The sequence below is a fragment of the Leptopilina boulardi genome, unplaced genomic scaffold, assembly GCF_019393585.1.
Source record: "Leptopilina boulardi isolate dan_hultmark-lab unplaced genomic scaffold, ZJU_Lbou_2.1 LbouV2_58, whole genome shotgun sequence".
Taxonomy (NCBI): domain Eukaryota; kingdom Metazoa; phylum Arthropoda; class Insecta; order Hymenoptera; family Figitidae; genus Leptopilina; species Leptopilina boulardi.
Window position 1 is genome coordinate 1,203,694 of NW_026138003.1, and position 22,822 is coordinate 1,226,515.

The 22,822-nt window shown below is 28.1% G+C and overlaps 1 protein-coding gene across 2 annotated transcripts in view; it reads right to left on the reverse strand.

Moving 5' to 3' along the window:
• The window catches only part of LOC127290259 (beta-1-syntrophin), a 634,564-nt gene that overhangs the window by 604,493 nt on the left and 7,249 nt on the right, over nt 1-22,822 (reverse strand). For both annotated transcript variants that reach the window (XM_051318733.1, XM_051318734.1), the window contains exon 2: nt 11,954-12,542. In XM_051318733.1, the coding sequence (XP_051174690.1) occupies nt 11,954-12,542 (589 nt within the window). The remainder of the gene's footprint in view (nt 1-11,953; nt 12,543-22,822) is intronic.

The window sequence follows — 22,822 nt, forward strand, 5'->3', positions numbered from 1 at the left end:
TACAATTATTCATACAAAATATTTTTCACATCATAGATAATGATAAATATGATTTAAATAAATTCTATAGTTTATAATAAAAAGTAAAAATTATTTTTTTTTTCCAGTAAATCAGTTATTTGATACAGGTATTAGGTTATACTGTTTCTACACAGAGAAAATTTGTTCCGAGAGTTTTACTGAACTTAGTTCGGTAAAATTGGGATAAAACAGCAAAACGGTAATTTTCAATAATTAGTACAGTAAAATGAATTTCATAAAACTGTAATGCAAAAGGCATAAAATATTATAATACATATATTACACAAAAATTAGTATGGTCCATACTAATTTTTGGTATTATTTGGTTAGAAACTAGTACGTTCATACGACTAAATAGTACAAAAATACAGTTATCCTCATTTTGAAACAAATTATATTAATTTTTGAAACAAAAAGTCTTTCAGTGTAGTGTCTCAAGTTCAGTTCGGGAAACAGTAAGGTACTGGCAGTACATAAACTAGAACAATAGCTAAGAATATTAAGGTCCGTTTTTGATAAATCAGAATTGAAATTTCATAAATTATTTAAATTATTAATGAAGAGTTCGGTAAAACTTGAGGCAGAAATATAAAAAATAAATATTACCATTACTGGAAATCTCAATTCACCTACTTTAATGATTCTCTGATGGTTTACAATTTGATACTCACATATACGATTTGAAACAGTACATCATGTTAACCTTACACCTAATACACGCAACACATTTTTATTTAACGTAATACATACTAAACGCATACATATAAAATAACGCAATACATATAATCGCTCGCTTAACATTGCTTCAGAAGGTTTGACCTGTCCTTATATATTAACCAGGATTTTAGTTTACCGCTTGTGAGAAACGTTCAAACAATTTATTGAAAAAAATAAAATAAAATAATTTAGATTCAATTATTTCTAAATATGACAACTAATTTTAAGACTACTTATGACAAAATTAGGAAGCAAACTTATTTTTTTAAGTAATTAATTCATTTTTTCTGAAATTTTTATTTAAAATTTATTTGTGATTTAAATAGAAATAAATTAATGAAAAAAAATTATTTTGTTTGTATATTAAAAATAAATTATTTTCCCTAAAATTTAATTTAAAAATATGATTTAGTTTAAAAATACATCTGAGCAAAATTCAATTTTTTGTTTATTTCACCTCTAATAATAATTAATGAATTAAAATAATTTTTATTATGTTTTCTGAAAAATTGAAAAAAGACTGTAATAATAATAATAATAATATATATATAAAAGGTATAAGTTCATAAAAAAGTACTTGAATCCTGAAAACAAATACGATTAGAATTGTACACTGAGAAAAATGTTTAGTATCATCTACCAAAGTTTGGTTCTCTCTACCAAATTTTTTAATTGATATATGTGCAACTAATCCGTTTGGTTCGGGCTACTAAATTTTTTCGTTGAATCATTTTGTTCGGTCTACCAAATTTTTTGTTTTGCAGAACTAACTTATTATTGTTTTTAAGCAAACAAAAAATTTAGTTAAATGAAAATTTTTTTTTGTTTTCTCAACCAACTTATTTTTTTGTTTCACCCTTTTCTCTTTATATAACCTACCTATGCCTATTTAAATTAATTTCTATCGCGGAAAAAACCTAACACTGCTGGGGCTCGAACCCTCAGACTACGCAACGCTAGTCGAGAACGCTGACCACTACTCTACGAATCCTACTAACAATTTGAGATTAAATCATTTTCACAATGTATAAAAGCTGGAAAAAAACTTTCGTTCTTGTACACGGAGAGAAAAATCTGCCTTTTATAGTATGAAATAGATTGCTGCTATTTTTCTGTAAACTTTTCATACTAATAGAGCAAAGATTTGAGAATTTTTAGTATAGTATTTGTCCGTACTAAAAAAGCATAGTATATATGCTTCTATAGTACAAAACATGTAGTTTAATAGCAACAACGCCATGCGAAGATCGCACATAACATCATCCTACTATGTTTGCATAAGTTCTATGCTTTTTCGGGGATAGACTCTTGCAACTGGCGATTAGGCCACGCCCACCTTTACTTAATTGGAACTGCCCTAATCGCCAGTTGCAAGAGTCTATCCCCGAAAAAGCATAGAACTTATGCAAAAATAGTAGGATGATGTTATGTGCGATCTTCGCATGGCGCCGTTGGATTAAAAGTATAATAAGTATGTAATAAGAGGCTATATGACAAACTTTATTAGCATAGACAAGTTTCATGCTAAAAAGACATACGATTGTACTATAATTACTCAAATTTCATGCCTATATAGCATAGAAAATTTCTGTGCATTAAATGTAAACCTTTCTATACTATAAAAGGCAGATTTTTCTCTCCGTGTAACAAGTTTTATTTATTTATTTTCACTACACAAACTTTTTTTTTAAAAAATGTCTGAAAAACATAAAAACTTCAACACTGAAACTTCACGACGCGAACGACATATGGTTAATGTTGACATCCCGTGAATGGGAAGCGACGCCATATTTACGAGAAGAGCGCGTGCGCAATACAGCATGTCAGCTATTTAGTACTGGGAACCAAACTATTTAGTTCGTAAACATGAAAGCTTCAAATATATTTTTTGGTAGAGCCAACTAAACTTCCCGATTTATTGCCACTTTCTATTCTGTTGTGACAACCATATTTTTGTAACGCCAACTAAAAAAGCTCAACTAAATTATTTTCTTATTATTACGAAATTATTTTTCTCAGTGTACATAAGTTTTACCGAACTGGACTTGAATTATGTAGTGCACAGAAAGGAAATACTCAGGAGAGCTGGCTATAGTTATCGTAATATAAACCAATGTTTAATGATTCAAATTTTTCATATATTTACAGTACTAGCTTGTAATAAATTAAAATATCATATCAAGTTTTAACTTTCAGTTAAAATTCAGTAAAATATCCAGAACAAATTTTCTCCGTGTATGAAAAGCACAGGAAAATTTTACAGTTAATGACATACTTTTCCAAAGCGGTTTTTTTTTTTTTTTTTTTTTTTTTGCAGAGTACACTTAAATATTCATTTCTTTTTTCCCATGCGATTCTTTAAAGAGATAAGAGTGTAAAAAGTGTAATTTACTTTGCACTTTAGCCGACCTGTAAGTATGGCTTACAGACTTTGAAAATTGGTTCTGATTTTCCATCTCATCCCTTTAGGACAATTCATAATCAAGGACACGCGATATTTCATTCCAACTGAATTCTCAAGATCCATACCAATAGATATTGGGCGAACGGCAATAGATAACTTCACGGAAAAGTCACGCAAAGTGCATCGATAATTTTACCTTTCAACTCAACTAAAAGTTCATTTTCAAGAACTAATAAAAGAATCGAATTTTCAAAGATTATATCCATGAAATTTCTTTCATTATATATATTTTTTTTTTATAATAAAGAATTATTATAAGTTGAAGAACAATTCTTGAACTCTTTCGAAAAAAAATATAAAATGAAAGGATTTATATAAATTCATCTACAAAATCCTGTAATTTTGCATTCATACTTTTCTCATACATTGAATAAAATGAATTAATTTTCGTAAATCCTAAAAAAAAAAAAAATGTTGAATAGATAATCTTTTTTCATAATGGATTCTATGGATTTTTACTGATTAAACGATTTGATATGAATTGTAATAGTCATGTGCAATTTTTTTTTAAATTTGCTAAATTCATTTTGAAAAAAATCCAATTACCTCTTTTTGAAGCATATAGATGTAGCAAATATTTTTTAATCAATTAAAAAAAAATTTTTCATAATCCATTAAAAAATAAAATTGCTCACACATTTACTGAAAAACTGTTTAATTAAAAATTATTATTTTTTTATTAATTTTTTTTATTTTTATTTTTTTTTATTATTTTTTTTATTAATAATTTAGGTTACTAAAAACTAGTAGAATTATGTACTTATTGAAAGAGTCAAATATGTTTGACCGATTAATGATAATACTTTGATTTGACTGTTTAAATGAATAATAATTCGACTGATTTTCAGTAAAATGTAACTGGAGGTCGATTATGTAAATCCATTTCAATTCTCACTTCTAATTCCATTTCCACTTTTTCTAATTGTAACTTCTCCTATTTTTCCAATTTTCACTCTCACTTCCATTCCCACTTCCATTTTCATTTCCACTTCTTCGAATTTTCATTCCCAATTTTTTCAATGGAAACGGAAACTGGAAAAAGTGGAAGTAGAAATGAAAGTGGAAATGGAAATTGAAAAATGTGGAGAAGGAAATAAAAGTAGGAATGGAAATCAGAAATTCAGAATAGTGAAAAAATTAGTTTTAAAAAATTGTTATAAGAAAATTGTAATTTATTAATAAATTTATTATCAATTAATAAATGAATTAATTATTATCGGTATAAATTTAGTAACTAATAATAATATAGTTTCAACTATTGCGGTATCGTGAAAAATATAGAATTTAAAGTCATATTTTACTGCGCACACACGTAAAAAGATTATGAAATGGCAGAAAATATATAGAGGCAGAACGAAATAGCAGAAGAGCTATATTCGACTCTCTACACTTCTTGGAGCAGCTTTACGAGTTTTCCGTCGAACTTGGGACAGGTAACGTGGTCTTTTCGCCAGCCGAGCACCATTACCCATGAAACCGGAAGTTACAAAAAAGAATCAAGCTTTAACTTTTAACCGAAATGATGTCGGTAAATGTAAGTGTAAAAAGAAAAAAAAAAGAAAAAGTCCAGCGTGGTTTCCGTGAAGAGAAAGAGAAAAGAAAAAAGAGATAAGAAGGTCCAAGAGAGAATCTCGATGAAAATCTTTAAGTAATCTATTACATCCCCGGAGCTGACATTGCTGACTGTGATATACATACATTAAAGTATTTTCCACTTGAGTTCCCTTTCTCCCATAGTCATAAAAATGCAGAATCGAATTTTTAGAAAAAATAGAAGCGTGAATGCAATTTTCTTACAAGTAAATTTACCTACAAATATATATACATATATATATATATACTAGGGGGCTATGCCCCCTGCGCGCTTCGCGCGCCAACCCCCATCCCCCCTCCTCTCTTCCCCTCCTTTTCCCCACCACCACCCTAAATTTAAAGGTTATGTTCGTTTCAAGACTCTGAATATAGCCGCAAGTCTCCCCTCTCCCTTCTCTTCTACCCCCCCTTCTCTTGACTTGCGGCTATATTCAGAGTCTTGGAACAGCGGCTTCGCGCGCCAACCCCCATCCCCCTCCCCTCTTCCCCTCCTTTTCCCCTCCCCCCACCCTAAATTTAATGGTTAAGATCGTTTCAAGACTCTGAATATAGCCGCAAGTCCCCCCCTCTCCCTTCTCTTCTCCCCCCCCCCTTCTCTTGACTTGCGGCTATATTCAGAGTCTTGGAACAGCGGCGGCGGCGTTGGCGGCGATATCTTTTTGTAATATAGGTAGATATATATATATATATTTGGGAAGATGTTCTTGAAAATTCTAAGTATAATTATGAAATTTCCCACAACAGAAATTCGTTTTGAAAGGAAAACAAAATTGAAAATTCCAGAATAACTTATTAAAATTGCATACATTTTTAACTTGTGAAAAACTTTGAAAGACATACTTTGAAGGATTTAGAAAGAGTCCTGGCTAAAGTTACAAAAGTTGATGAAAAAAATGTTTTAAAGAAATTCTTAAAAAATAAACTTTACAAAACTCTTGTCGTCTTTCAAACATTTTCGAAAAAAAAAACTTTTTTGCTTTTGATATATCTTTAAGAGAACATTACGAAGATTACCAACCCAAAATTCTAAAAAATTTTATATTTTTTTTAAAAAGAATATTTAAAATACTAAAATACTTTTTTTAAATATCTTTAAAAAGTAGAAAAATGGAAAATTTATTCGCCAATTCGAGGATTGACATGTTTTTACATTGGAAATTCTTATTGTAAAAAATTTGATAGTTTGAAATTATATAAGGATAATATTTACACAAAGTATTACAAAAGGATTCATATTTGGGAGAATGGCTTTTAAACCTAAAACGTATATATATATATATATACCAGGCTCTTCTTCTCAATAGCTCTTCGCTTTTCAAGAAGACTGCCTCGAGCGGGGTCAACCAGTAATCGACTCAGCACTTGCTCTCTCTCTCTCTCTCTCTCTCTCTCTTTTTCTCTCTTCTCTCAAACTGTATGTCGCAGAACGCCTACGCCTATACACTTTTGAATTTTATCTACCTTACGAATTCATACTTCAAATTCAAGGTGTATAAAATTTCTTATATTAAATGAAAAAATAAATTTAATATATCAAATGATTATTTAAGTCTTGCGTATATTTACTTCCTAAAGGAAATCTTAATATTTTTCAAACAAATAAAAACCAATTTAAACCATAATAAACAAATAATCTTTCACCAAAACCATATTTGAATTATCTGGGATCCGGTTAAGAGTTTCCACAAACTGTACTTCTATTAGAAACAGTTACAAATATTATTAATTTATTTAAACAAATGTAAAAACAGAAGCGGATTAAAGTTTTAACTTTTTGACGTATATTTCAAAAAAATTGTAGTTCATGTAAAACAAAACGAAAAAAATTTTATAACATATGAATTTTGTAGAATTTTTAAACACTTTTTAATGGTGGAAACAATTTTTAAGGGAATTTATCACCGGAAATGCAGATCTCCAGAAAAAATAATTTTTGACCTTGAAAAACCATATAAAAAAATTAAATTTCATTTTTTTATAAAATGGACATTTAAAAAAATTTTTTTCATAAAGTTGAGGTATTTTTCTAAAAAAAATGTATAGATCTGAAAATGGGACAAGAAATTTTTACTAGTTTAAATGTTTATTTTGACAAGTAAAAATTTCTTGTTCTTTTTTTTTCATAAAGTTGAGGTATTTTTCTTAAAAAAATGTATAGATCTGAAAATGGGAGAAGAAATTTTTACTAGTTTAAATGTTTATTTTGACAAGTAAAAATTTCTTGTCATACTTTATGACCTATCCATTTTTTTTTAGGAAAAAACCTCAATTTTATGAAAAAAAATTCCATTTTATAGAAAAATGAAGTTTTAATTAATAATTGCATTTTTCAAGATGAAAAATTTTTTGCACCCATTAACAAATGCGTAGAAAAACTACACAGAAAATTATAAGGCATTAAAATAAGCTGCAACGCTTATTATTTTAATCCAATTTTGCTAATTTTAATACCAAAATGGATTAAAATAAGCAAAATTGACGAAGCTGAAGTACGCAACGTTTATATAAACGATTTTTAAAGAAATAATTTTTTAAAATGAAAAATTCTATAATTTTTTGCCTAAAAAATATTTTTTTATAATTTGTTGATTAATGAAAAGTACAAGAAATGACAAAGGTTGCGTACGTCAGCTTTGTCAAAATTGGATCCAAAAAATCCATATCTTATAAACATTTTTTCCTTCTTCTTTGTCTACAAATTGTTCTTTTAAAAATTTGTAAATCAAGAAGCACTGCAAAAAATTTTGTTGTTTAAGTCGTTGATCATAATAAATGTTTTGAACAACTCCATGAAGCTGGCGCTCAGCGTCGAAAATTATTTTTACAGGAATGAGCCAAAAGTTTTGAACGTTCAAATGAACGAAATATTTTTTTGCAACTTCTTTAAGTACGAATTTTATTACAAAATTTTGTTTTAAATATCTAAAAAGAAATTATTATTTTAATAATTGTTTAATTTACTGTTTTATTTTACATTGACATCATAATTTTTAATAATTTATAGATTGAAAAAAATATTTCGTTCATATGAACGTTCAGAACTTTTGTCTCATTTACAGGACCAATGTCAAATTATTTTTTAAAAAATACTTTCCGTCCAAATAATACCTTGAGAAATATTTTTTAAGGTATTATGTGGACCCTAAATGTTTTTAAAAATGATTTGATATTTCGCCAACTTCAGGGAGGTTTTTGAACTTCATCGGCGTATTTTATTTTTAAATAATAGTATATTTTTCCATTCTTTAAATATGTGTGAAATTAAGTCTATTCAGCAAATGATTTAAATATAGAAAAAAAAATTTCTCTCTAATATAGCCCTCCCTTGAAATTTAAAGTAGCGATCTTATTTTAGAATCAGCATTTGCAGTAGTAGTAGCAACACTTTTAGGTGAATTTATTCTTGAAGTATGATGTATACATTTATATATGAATCTCAAACATTTCAATTGTGAAGAATATTTGCCAAATGCATGGAAAAACAAAAGGCAGCTAAAGAGAAAAAAAAGAGGCTGAAATTGTCAAATGTACATATGAGAATCTTTTTACACACAAGTTTAGCGAACCTGAAAGATTTCATGCGAGAAACAATAAACGAGAAGACACACACAAAGGAATTTGAAGAGCGAAAAAGCTTTGAAGCGAGATATGCATAAGAACTAAAAAGAAGCAAAGTTGAAAGCTACCCCTCCTTTTAAAGTACACTAAAAAGAAACAGTTTTCTCCTCACTATCGATGCAAAACTTTTCGACCTGATTTCCAGGCTCCTTTTAATATAATTTTATCTCGACTTGAAATCGCTTCGGGAATCGAACGCATACAAATCGAAACAATACCAAGTATATAAGGTCTTTCAACCTGTTCTCCATCTCTCTCTCTCTCTCTTTTTCTCTGTATAGTATATACAGACAAAAGAAAATTCGAGACACTTATTGCGAAATATGATTCTTAAAGTGAAACGTAAATCTACGAGGAATGAATTATGAAAATTAAAAACTTCCAAAATTGATATATATTGAAATAATTTGAAATTCTATAACTTTTTTTAATTAAATAAATTCAGTTCAAAATTATTTTTTAGAACTTAAATTATCTCAAGAATTTAATTTACCCTATGGAATTTTTACTACAATTTTTCCCCCAAAGTTGCTTCCAAAACTTTTTCGTATAAAAAGAATGTAACCTCTATCTCTCTTTTTTTTCTTCAAGAACTAAATACCTTGAAAGTTCCTAGAATCCGAAAATTTCGTATATACTTCAATTGAAAAAAAAGAGTCGAAGAAACTATTCCGAACAAGATACACCTGGTTGTACTAATCCAACTAAAAGTTTTTTACGGTCAGAGAAGGATACTCAAATCTTATTCAAATCTATATAAGAAAGAATGAACCTTCCTCCTATAAGGTGAGAATGACGGAAATAAAAGGATTTTTTTTTCTTTTAAATGAAAATTAGGAATTCTTTGCATTTAACGCCCTTTTACTTAAAATCAAGGAGAATTAAGAGCCTTGTTAATGTTTCGAGCACTTTTCTTTTATATATATATATATATAGCGTCTATACTTTTTTTTTCTTCCACTCATTTATTCTTTATTCAAACAGCACGGGCAAAAACCCCGGAAATAAAAGGGAATTGATTCTTGTGTAAGTTTCCCATTCCCTGGGTGATTTTCACGATCGAAATTCACCAGGATCTTTGATGCACTATTCTTTCTCTTTAATTAAAACCAACCTTTATATATACCAAGTTAAAACAAACTTTTCACTTTCCGCGCGCGCCTTGGGTATAATAAGAAAAAAAAAATTTTTTTCTCCATGCCTCAATAAGAAAAAACTAGAGGACCTTCGAGGAAACGACCTCCTTTTTTTTATAAGTTTTCTTAAATCCATCATTCAATATTTTCATTGAAGAAGAAAAGGTCTTCAAACTTCCGTCTATATCAAATGAGCTCTAGAGATAATATTTCTTTCAATGAAATAAGTTATCAAGGAATCAGCTTTTCAATTCAGTCATACTTTATTCATACCTCAGGCGGTGACTTCAAGACTTTTACATCAGTCTCAATAAAAGGATAAAATTTTTTATAACAAGCTGCATTGGATTTCAAAATAAAAAGGCTAAAAGTAACGCATAGATATAATTATGAAATTCTATATTCTGATTGTATATATTCAGAAATAATTATATAATACAATATATAAAATATTGAACTTTTAGTGAAAAAATTTTTCAATATACAAAAATAACGAAATCTATTTAATTAGCGGTCAATAAAATTTAATTCTGGAGTTAGATTCACTCTTCTTTCACTATAGACCATGTAAAATAAAACAGTTAATTAAACAATTATTAAATAAATAACTTCTTTTTAGATATTTTAAACAATATTTTGTAATAAAATTCGTATTTAAAGAAGTTACAAAAAAAATGTTGTTCATATGAACGTTCAAAACTTTTGGCTCATGAATAGTTATCACAGTTCTTTCTTTTATTGAAAATTAGTAAAAATACCAAACATAGATGACAAAAGAGGGTGATAAAAAATTGACAATTAACATGCAAAATAACCACTTTGTATCTATTCAAATTTTGATTGAATGAAATTTTTAATCAATAACTGAAGCATTATTGTTTTAAAATTTGGGTAAATAGAAATTTGAGATAAATTGAAACTTAAATTATTTAAAACTTGGGTAAATTAAAATTAGAATAAATTTAAAACTTAAATCAATTAAAATTTAAAAAAATTGAAATCAGATAATTTGAAACTTAAATCAATTAAAATTTGGATAAATTAAAATTAGGATAATTTGCAACTAAAATCAATTAAAAATTTATATAATTTTAAACTCAAGTCCCCACTTGGAAAGATTCCCCGGAAAGTGCCCCCTGGAAATACTATCAGAATTCCGCCGGAACTTCCAATGTAATTCCGTTGGAATTCCATCGGAGTTCCAAAGAATTTCCGATGGGATTCCAACAGAGTTCCGACGGAATTAGGACTCTAAAAATTTTGAAAAAAATTAAACAATAATCAATTTAATTAATTAATTAATTAAATGGAATTCCGTCAGAATTACGTTGGAAGTTCCGGCGGAATTCTGATTGATAGAACCTCCAAGGGGCACTTTCCGGGGAATCTTTCCAAGTGGGTCTACAGGTCTACAAGGTATTTTTTTGAGATATCAGAGTGGTTTACAATGTATTTTTGTGTCCTGAATACGATCCCGGATTTCAAAATTGTGTATCACGTCAGGATTTTGAGTAAAAAAGAGGTAAAGACTCCAAAAACAGTGTTTTTGACGGTTTTTAGTATTTTTTTTTCTCCTTAACCTGACGTGATAGAGACTTCTACATAGGTTTAAATTAAAGCTTATATTTTACACTCTAAAACTCATATGCGCAAGATAAAAAGAATTTTAAATTTTGAAAAAAATTAGGTTCAAGTCACCCAAAAAGATTATTGGGTCATTATCTCCATTTTTTTCAAAATTTCAAAATTTTTTTTATTATGCGCATATGGGTTTTAAAATGAACGTTTTAAACTTTAATTTAAGCCTATATAGAAGTCTCTAGCACGTTCAGGTTAAAAAGAAAAAAAATACTGAAAACTCTCAAAAACACAGTTTTTAAAGACTTTACCCCCTCTTTACTCAATATTCTGACGTGATACTCAATTTTGGAACCCGAAATCGTGTTCAGTACACAAAAATACATTGAAAACCACTTTGACAACTAAAAAAAAAAAACTTATTTTGTAGACCTGTGTTACCTGATTTAGTGCTGATATTTTGGTCAAATTAAAAATTAACTCACAAAATATAATGTAAACAGTGCACAAAAAAAATTGCACTCAAATTTTTTTAATAATTCACACCTATTTAACACACTTGGAAAAAAGTAGAAATTCACTTTTGTCTTCAATTTTTTCAAGATATTTTCATTATGCTTACTGTTTCTAAAAAAAAATGCGCATATCGCTTCAAAATTAGTAAAGAGCCCTTTAAATTTTGTTAAAATATACAAATTTCAGGCTTATGTACTTATAAAACAGATTTTTTCGCGCTCCCGAAAACCATTTCAATAAATAACTAAAACTCTCCAACGTCCTTAAGATAAATACATAAAAATGTATTTAAAAAAATAAAAATACTAACCTTCAAGTTCAACGACTTTGCCAGCCCTCTTCAATGCCTTGACAGCCTCATCGTGCGTGGCATCTTGTAAATTTTCTCCATTAACAGCCAAAATGGCATCACCAACATAAAGTTGTTCCGTTGCGTCCGCTGCCATTCCTTTGAAGATCTTTGAAATGAGAATAGGCATTTTATTTTCCTTCCCACCCTTAATGGATATTCCAAGACCATTATTATCACTTTTCATAACGCGCACTATTCTTGTTTGATTAGCCACTGAGTCCGGTACATCGGGATCATTAAGACTGTCAATATTATTATTATTTATATTGCCATTCATTCCCGTTGGATTGTCACAGCTATCGTCAAGCGATATTGTTAAATAATCATCCTCTAGTGAGACAAATACACGATACCATTGTCCCCTAACTTGAGTCTCGAGAATACCCGCGCGACCTGACGTCGACGATGACGCCACAGTGGTAGTCGTCGACGATGATGACGACGACGTCGCTGCGGATATCACTGATCCAATTCCCATCACGCCTATGGCTGTCTGTTGACCACTACTACTTAGTTCCACCATTTCGATTTCTTCGCAAACTGCACGCTGAAAAATTAAACAAATTTTTTTTTTCATTAATTTTAACTCTTTTCATTTAACATATGAAAAAATTATTACACTATTTTATAGTTTATAACATTAAGGGCCAGTTTCACCAACTCAGGTTAAAAGTTAATCAGCGATTAAAGCCAATTTAACCGCTCATGATTGGTCGGTTAAGGATTTAATCGCTGATTAAGTTTTAACCGGAGTTGGTGAAACTGACCCTAATAATGTTAAATATGAATCTTTCAATATATGAATAAAAGATAAAATAGCTAATCTAATGAAAATTTTGTATTGCCCTATAAAAATCATTAATTACAATTTTACTTTTAAAGAATTTTATTATTTCGAATTAGAATTTGACTGAATTTCTTTATAAACGAATTTTTATTTAACAGAATTCTTATGTATCGAATTTTTATTTGTCCGAAATTGAAAATAGACGAACAAACAATCGTCAGAAAGATTTCGATTCGATTTTTAAAGTTCACCACTCACTATTTTCTTGACAATTTCTGATTGGTCAATTTTAAAAATCAAATCGAAATCTTCCTGTCGATTGTTTGTTCGGCCACTTTCAATTTCGAACAAATAAAAATTCGGCGTTTTAAAAATTCTGTACAATAAAAATTCAATACATAACAATTCTGTTAAGTAAAAATTTGTTTAAAAAAAAATTCTGTCAAATTCTAATTCGTAAAATAAAAATTTTGTCAAAAAAATAATTATGAGTCAAAAGTTTTGAACGTTCATATGAACAAAATTTTTTTTGCAACTTCTTTAAGTACGAATTTTATTACAAAATATTGTTTAAAATATCTAAAAAGATGTTATTAATTTAATAACTGTTAAATTTACTGTTTTATTTTACATGATCATCATAATTTTTAACCCCTTGACAGTCGACGAGATTTCCACTATTTGGGCCAAAAGTGTGTTGAAAAAAATTTTAATGAATTTTTATGAAACTTGGTATCTTAAGGTTTTCAGGGTCGCTGATTACGAATCTAAGGTCGGTTTTTCAAAATTCAAAATGGCGGATCCAATATGGCGGACGACAATTTGAAAATATAATGCAATTCGCTTGAAAATGGGTACTCAGGTGTTTTTGGGGTCGCTGATTATGAATCCCATGTTAGTTTTTTAAAATTCAAAATTCAACGAGCTTCAGTCGAATCCGATCAATTTTGAAAAATTTTCCGCCATAATGGATCCGCCATCTTGAATTTTAAAAAACTGATATCAGATTCGTAATCAGCGACTCCGAAAACCCCTGAGTAACCATTTTCAAGCGAATTGTATCATATTTTCAAATTGTCGTCCGTCATATTGGATCCGCCATTTTGAATTTTGAAAAACCGACCTCAGATTCAGAATCAGCGACCCCAAAAACCCCCGAGTAACCAGTTTCAGAAATATTTGAGATGTTTTTCATCACTTTTTTTAAGTTGCGCATATATGTGACCGTCCACGACAAAACAAGGCTTAGCTTCCAAAAAATCAATTTTGAGTTTTTGATGCTAATCGATAGATTTTAAGTTGCTCTTTCGCATGCAAAAGTCAGAAATTGTTTATGTCAATTACTTTTGATACTATAACGTTCTAAAGACGGGCATGTCAAGCGTGTTCCTTGTTTCTGCTTCTACTTGAATCGCTTGCCCTGTGAAATTTACTTTTGGGAGCTAAGCCTTGTTTTGTCGTGGACGGTCACATATGCGTAAAGAGCACTTTTGGCCAGTTTTATTTTTACGCATATATGCGTCAGCGACAGGCAACGGGTTAATAATTTATAGATTGAAAAAAATATTTCGTTCATATGAACGTTCAAAACTTTCGGCTCATTATTATAAAATGTTTTTCATTAATTTGAATTAAATATGAAATTGAAATGTATATCAAGCAGTTGTAACAAACGGATTATAGTTATATAACAATAAAAATCCAATGTTAAAATGTTTTTAAAAAATTAAAAATAAAAACAAGAATGTTATGCCACAACATAGAAACTGATCTGATATTTGAAACGAAACTTCAATTGTCCATTCTCTTGCTCATAATGTTACGCAAATAGAAGTCGTGAGAGACGCGTGGGTAAAATATGCAAAATGAATATGTATAATGTGTATTGATTCCAGTAAGGTTCAAGCCTGCACAGACGAGGACAAATTAATTGGTATCGAGATATTTGACACAAGTATGTCGCTCCTTCATTCAAGAATTGCGTCACTATACATATACATTTAAGGAAAAAAATGCATGAAAAATATGATATTACAAAACTTTCATATACGTGTAAACAGAATTTTTCGAGTTCACTATTTTATATAATCTTATATAAACTTCCAAAGAATTTCAATTAAAAAATAAATATAAGCATATTTATCGATTCTAGATTAAAAATAATTAGCAAAAAAATTTAACAAAATATATATTTATGTTGAATACTATAATGAGTAGTAGGAATAAGCTGGAAGCTCTTCGCTAATCTACTCTTGCGGAAAATGCATTATATATATATATGTAGATATAAAGTAATAATCATCCCTTGTAAAAATCATCTTATGGAGAGAGAAAAAAATTAATAACGTGAATTTAATATAAAATAGATAATAAATCAATGTTCTTTTTTATTATATCCTGCATTCTCCATTGATAAGACTTATTCAATAATGGAAATCGAATAATTCTATATCCCTTGTAAAACCCCATTCGCTTTTGAAAATTGAAATTCTGTCGAGTACTCTCTATAGATAAAATTAACATTGGAAAATGTAGGTAAAAATAAAAAAAAAATTGAAAATAAGAAGGCTTTCCCGAGCACATTATTGCGCAAAATACGCGATGAAAAAAAAATTACTTCACACCTGGTACTAGAAGAGGAGAGGTTAGAACACACATGGAGCACATACCGATGAACTCGCATAAATTCTCGATTTAATATGAATGCATAATGGCTAACCGCGTCCTATGCACTGGTCTCCGTATCATAATTTACGTTCAAAAACGATAATAGTACTAATTCCAATATCACAATACAAAAAATATATATATTTATAAAGTAAAACAATAATCACTTGTAAAAGGGATTATATTTTTCAATTTTTTTTTTACAATATTTTATAATCAAAATTTCAGTTTATTAAGAAAAGTTCAAATAAATTTTTAAACATAAATATTCATTTACGCGAGGAAGATTTGTTGTATTATCATTCGATATGAAATGAGCGCAAAGAGAGAGTATCATATAGCTTTCATATATTCGTCAAGCGATGAGTGAAATTCAGTGAAAAAGGATGGGACATTGACCTTTGGATTAACGAGGATTATGAAGTTTAACGAGAGAATTTCGCACATTTGAACAATTCCGCAAATTAAGCAACGAGGTGTAATTTTCCGCCATGCTTCGATACATTAATTTCTATACGTGTATAGGAAACACTGCAACAAAATGAACACCAAGAGGAAAATTATCATTCGTGATTATTTCTATACTTGCGCGATGACTAATTTTACTCATTTTGAATTTATCATTAATACTTGGAATAAATTACTTTTTATGGACCATATATTTTAGCGCAATTATATTCAATATAACTTCATCTCATCCTTTACACATTGCTATAATATATCATTTAATTTATTTTATACGATTATAGCCAATATGCAATTTTATCTTATATATATTATAAATTTAGCTTAATAAATTTTTAAAATTAAAAATATGAAATCGGAAACTACTTTATATTGCCTTTTAAATTTGTCGCCATTAGTGTTTTTTTTATTCTATGATCACACGTTTCTATTAACATTTTTTTACTCCAATTTATTTTCTTCAAAACTTTAATTAATAAAATGTTTGTATAACGTAAAATTTGTTTCTCATAATTTTTATTTAACCTAATTATTATGTGTCCTAATTTTTAATAGTAAATATGAGGCCGTTTTTACCGTGTGGATAAATTTAATCTTCCGAGAGGTTAAAGGCAGTAGATATATTCTGCGTATGCGCAGACAAACATTATGCGCAGACGCAAAATATATCCACTGACTTTAACCTCTAGAAAGATTAAATTTATCCACACGGTAAAAACGGCCTCAAATTTTAATTAAAACCAATTTTTTTGAGGCCTAAATGTAATACGGTAAAATTTAGCTATAGTCAATCAGAATTTTAATCAAACTTTTTTTTAAATCAATAATTCCTTTTATATATATTCTACCTTATTACATTTAGGTCCCATAAAATTGGTTTTAGTTATAATTTGTACTATTCAAAATTAGGACCCATAATAATTAGGTTAAATAAAAATTGTAAGGAATAAATTTTAGGTTATAAAAAAACATTTTATTAATTAAAGTTTTGAAAAAAATAATTTGGAGTGATTCTTTTTTATCTTAAATTGTACTATTTTTTTCAAATGAAATATAACAAAATCATTCGTCATTTTCTTTTTTTATATATGATATACATTGAAACTATAAACATATGAAAAAACACATTTGGGTAAATATTGTTTGAACATACAAATGCACTTAGGATGTTTAAAGTGTATTTTATATAGAATATATATTTTATATAGAAAAACAGTCATACGAAGAAGTAAAATGAGAAAAACCAGTGATATTTATATTGTCATAGAAGCTACTCACAACGCTCGTAACACCGTTTCAAAATGTGCATCAGTTTTATAAAACTGTATAAGTATATAAGGAAAGAAATTTCATGCGTTCTCGTCTCAAAAAGATACACGTATATACATATATGTATATACGCTGTATGTATGTACGCTTTTTATAAGTGCACTCAGAAGAAATAGAATCAAAAGAAGAACAAAATCTAAACAAATATGGAAAGACATATATAGATATAATGGAGACGAGAGAAATTTCAATTTAATTTCAAAGGATTCTTAATTGAAAAGAAAATTCACAATTACAATATGTAAGTGAAGTGTACATAGTGTCAATTGAGTATATTGTTAAATTATAGCAAGTATATGTGTATATATTGTATCAACATATACCTTTATGTTATGTCAACCATCTATACTATATCAAGAGTTCACATACAGTGATTCATTTATAATACCTTTCTTAATCAAAGTATCGATCGGGAGAGTGAACATATTGCACATTCGAGGCTTGAGGACGTTATAATTAAAGTATTTGTTCTCGAGAATTAGTCTCTGCGCGCAAGAGAGAAGTTGAATCACCCAAGGGAAAAGGACATATAGTGGAAGCAATTCGTGGATTATTGTTACAAAATAGTGTGGAGCTTCATGAGAAATGACTGAAGAAATTATTACCACGTCTTTATCGACCCTCAAACTTTTCCAGATTACATAATACGTTATAATAATAATAATAACAAAAATAATACCTAATAAAATTATTTTTTACTAACATGTTAAAAATAAATAGATATTGCAATGCGGCATTTTTTCGCATACAATTGACTTAAAAATAATAAATTTAAATAAATTTTGTAAATAAACGAAACCAGGATGGGAATCCAGCCATAATGGTTGTAAAATGTTATAAATTATAAAAATTGTTTTTTATGATGCTGACTTCATTTTGTTTAAATAGTAAATTCACGTATTAAGAAACCAAATTGCCAAAGTCGTCAGATTAATAGTCGACCTATAATAAATGAATTCGATTCTGAATTGTCCATTCGATCTATTATGAAAATTCTAGCGAGGCATGGAGGATTCTCGCCAGGTTACAAAGACGTTGATCTTTATCTTATAAATTTAAAAGTTAAGGATTTTGGCTGATGGTAAAAAGTGTCTGTCTTTTGAGAAGAAAGTATTTTAAAATGAATGTTTATCATTTTCACGTTCAGTGCCGTTTTTATAAGGCGATAATTAAAGGTCTCTCCTTGCCAAAGAATTTCAGAGACCATTCGACTCTCTTAAATAAATTAAGAGTCCCGAATATTCAAGAATACCAGGAAGACGAAATTGCTGTTTTGTTGACGATCTGTCAAATCAATACTGACAGTCAATTTTCTATGGACTTCTTGCATCAATCAATTTAACATCGGATAGTGCAGGGATCTGCGTTAACGACGACTGCGTATCGATTATTATCGGTCGCGGGTATTGTATTATTGAATATTAATTGATCTCAATGACACCTAGAAGAGAGGCCGCTGTTTAGCGTCGGTTTCGAGTTTGACTCGTCAGCCATTTTACTCTCATTCTCATCCTGGTGTTCGTAGTGTCAAGTTGTGTTCTATTCTTTTTCGTGTAAAATAATTAAAATTTTAAATTATAAATTTTGTCTAATTAATGGTGTTTATCCTTATTTCCCCTCTCCGCGGTCTATTGTTGCTGTAAAGATGTCGGTGAAGTTTACAACATTTATGATCAACGATTCAAAAAAATATATTTTCCACTCAAAAAATAAAAACCACTTTTTCACTTACAAATAATTTTTTTTCAAATAATTATTAATCAAGAAACGTTGGAAAAAATTTTGTAGATCAAAAATAATAATAAAATAATAATAATAAAATAATAAAATCAAAAATAAAACCCCTATGGGTTTTCCAATTTCTGCGTTTTTCGCTGATATTGTAATGGATGATTTGGAAAGTGATTGCCTTAAAAAATTAAAAATTGAACATAATTGTGTACCTATTTTTTACTTTAGATATGTTGATGACACTATTTTATGTATACATAAAGATCATATTAACCCTGTCATTGAAACTTTTAATTCTTATCACAATAAATTAAAATTCACCTATGAACAACAAGATAACAATCAAATCAATTATTTAGATATTTCTATAATTATAAAAAATAATAACATTACATATAATTGGTATCAAAAATCATCTTCTTCTGGAAGACTCATCAATTACTTTTCAAATCACCCACTCCAACAAAAAATAAACATTGTATATAACCTGGTAGACCGAGCAATGTTATTATCACATCATTCCTTTCACAATGACAATTTAATGAAAATTAATAATATTTTACAAAACAATGATTATCCACTTAAATTTATTAAAAAATATACTAAAATTCGTTTAAATAGCATTAAATTTCATAAAAAAAATAATGATAATAATTCTAATAATATTGTAAATTCACAAGCACTTTTATATAAAAAAATTCCTAAAGTCAGTTTACCTTATAATAACTCAAATTTCATTAGATTGTCAAAAATTCTAAAAACATACAATATACATACTATTCCAATAGTTAATAAACCTTTAAGATCTATTATAAAATTAGGTAAGGATCCTATTGACAAGTGGGATGAAACGAACATTGTTTATAAATTTAATTGTAAAAACTGTCCAGCGAATTACATTGGAGAATCTAAACGTTCATTAAAAACACGTATTAATGAGCATAAAAATACTAAAAATAAAACATCGGCTCAATCAGTAGTAGGATTACATCGATCAGAATTGAATCACGAGTTTGACTGGGATAATGTTCTTATACTAGACCGTGAACAAAATTATAAAAAACGATGTTTCTCAGAAATGCTACACATAAAAATCAATAATTCCACTATTAACAAAAAAGAAGACATAATGTATCTAAACAAAATATACTTGCCTTTAATTTCCAAATTAGACTCGTGATTCTATTTTTCTGAAAATATTTCACTGCCACGTGCTGTTTACATCTAAGTTCATTGACTCCTCTATTTCATTTAGATTTAGAAATTTTGTATTTTCAATTTAGTCTTGACGATACCGATCTATAAACCTGACGTGCCAGCATAGTCTGGGCAAAATAAAATTTTTAACGCTAAGATGTAACGGTTCAATTAATTTTTTGGTAATTGTTATTACTTGTTTATTTTTTATTATTTAAAAAAAAAAATAATAATAATAATAATAATGACAATGTGGTGTTATAAATAAAATTATAAATATTTTCAGTAAATTTAACCTGAAGATGATGACGAACCAAGTCATCGAAACGTCGTTTCTTGTTTTGTAACAATAAACAATATTAATAACATACAACTTTTATGTTATTTCATTCCTTCCAAGGATCGAATTTTTCTCAACTTTTTATTAATAATAATTTACATAGGAAAATATTTTTTCTTCTCAATCGTTGATAATAAACGTTGGGAACTTCACCGACCTCTGTAAAGTAACAAATGGAATTCCTGAGCTGGTTCTAGTTTTTCCTAATTAGAATTTTAAAATTTACTTTTTGTGTTAATTAACTATTTTTTTAGGTTTAGTTATTTTCCATAAAATAACTTGGCGTCTTGGTGAAATTAATAATTAAAAAGTGTAGATAACGTTGATTGTCTTGAAAATATAATAAATAATATAAATTTAAAATAAAATCAATAAATTAAATGCAACGTTACAATATATAGGGATCTAAAATACTGCGACACGCTATTTGGTGTCAGATTCTGAAACTAATTTAACGGGGTCAGATTCAAAATTTATCGTTTGTTTACACGTGCTAACGTCGAATTTCACAATTTTAATCTAAAAGTTTTGTTCAAATTAAAGTGATTATAAAAATTACTTATTCTAATAAAGATGAAAACATTTAGGGAATGAATTTCATCCCAAAAGAAACAAAAAGCAAGCGATATTGTTCTGTTTTTGATTGGACAAAGCTTGTGTCAACATAGAACTTAGATTTTCTGCTTCAATTTTATATCAAATTAAAAAATTATTCTCATATAAATATTCAGAAAATTGACCTTTTAAAACAATAATTTTAAATATACCATGCATAAACAATGGTAATGAAAAATAAGTATAAACATAACCTATAAATTAGAATATTAATTGTCTTTATATTGTCGAAAAGAAAATAAAATTAAAAAAAAATTTTTTAACCCTGCCATCGTTAACATATGTTATTTCATGTGAGTTTTCTCGAACTCCTGAAGATTTTAAACAAAAAGCAATTATATTTACATTATTTAGATCAACCAAAAAATAGACGGTTGATTTCTTTCCACAATATATGACATGTTTCGCGCGTAAAACCGTTTCTTTTTCGGTAAAATTTATACACGAAAGTGTAGAATTTACTAAAACGACATATTTTAGGTATGCTGATTATTTTCTTTTTCCATTATCAAACAAATTTTTAAATTTGCTGTGAATTCACATGTATTTGCCACAAACTGACCCCGTTGTCGACGGCCATATTGTTTTTATGACGTCATAATTTCAGTTCCCTATACTTTAATATTCTTTACACAAAAAATTGCACTAAAAAATCCTCCATAAAGTTGGCGTCGACGCTAAGCGTCGAAATTTATTTTTCACGGACCAAAATTATCAAATAATTTTTTACACAATTTTGGGTCCACATAATACCTTAAACAGTATTTTTGAATGAGGCTGAAATCCGCAACGTATTCAAAAACGAAAAATTAAAATAGAATTATTTTTTCAAGTCAATTTATCTTTAATTTTGATTTTCACAAACTTTCAAGAAATTAATAGTTTTATATAAAAACCAGCTACTCCCGAATAACTTTAATTTTAAACTAAAGTAATTAATATTGTCTAATTATTTTTTCGTTTTTTCATTTTAAAAACGTTGCGGACTTCAGCATGATATTTTTGAAGGCATTATTTGGAGTAAAAATCTTTAAAAAAAATAATTTGATATTTTTGGTCCAGTGAAAAACAATTTTAGATGCTGAGTGTCGACGCCAACTTCATCTGAAAAAAATAAAAAATTCAAATAGTGAAATTAAATACATATTTTTTTGATAATAGTCAATTATATCATTATTTATTTTAAAAAATTAACTGAATTAATATTTAATTGTAAGAAGAAAAAAAAATTTTGCAATATTTATTAATTATTCTTAAAAATAATTATTTTGAAAAAAAAACTATTTTGGTTTTATAAAAATGTTCATTGAATTTTTTATATCGAAATGCTCCACTTATTTTAATAATTAAAAAATTTTAACTATTTTTTCATTTATTTTTCTATTAAAAATTTATTTACTTTTTACTAATTAATGAAACAAAAAGTCAGACAAGATTTTATTAACAATTAGTCTCAGTCTCCTTCATCAGAATTTAAAAATAAATATCGATGAAAAAAATGAAAAAAAATTTTTTTTAGAATTACATAAAAATTGTAAATTTTACCTTTTGTAAACTATTTTCTAGTGTAAATGAATTTTCACTTGCCTATAGTTGAGGACTGATAGAACTAGATGCACTAATGGTCGATTCAATGGCGTAGCAAACTTGTAAAGTACTATACCTATCGGATAAAACGCAGTCGTCGCTCAATTAG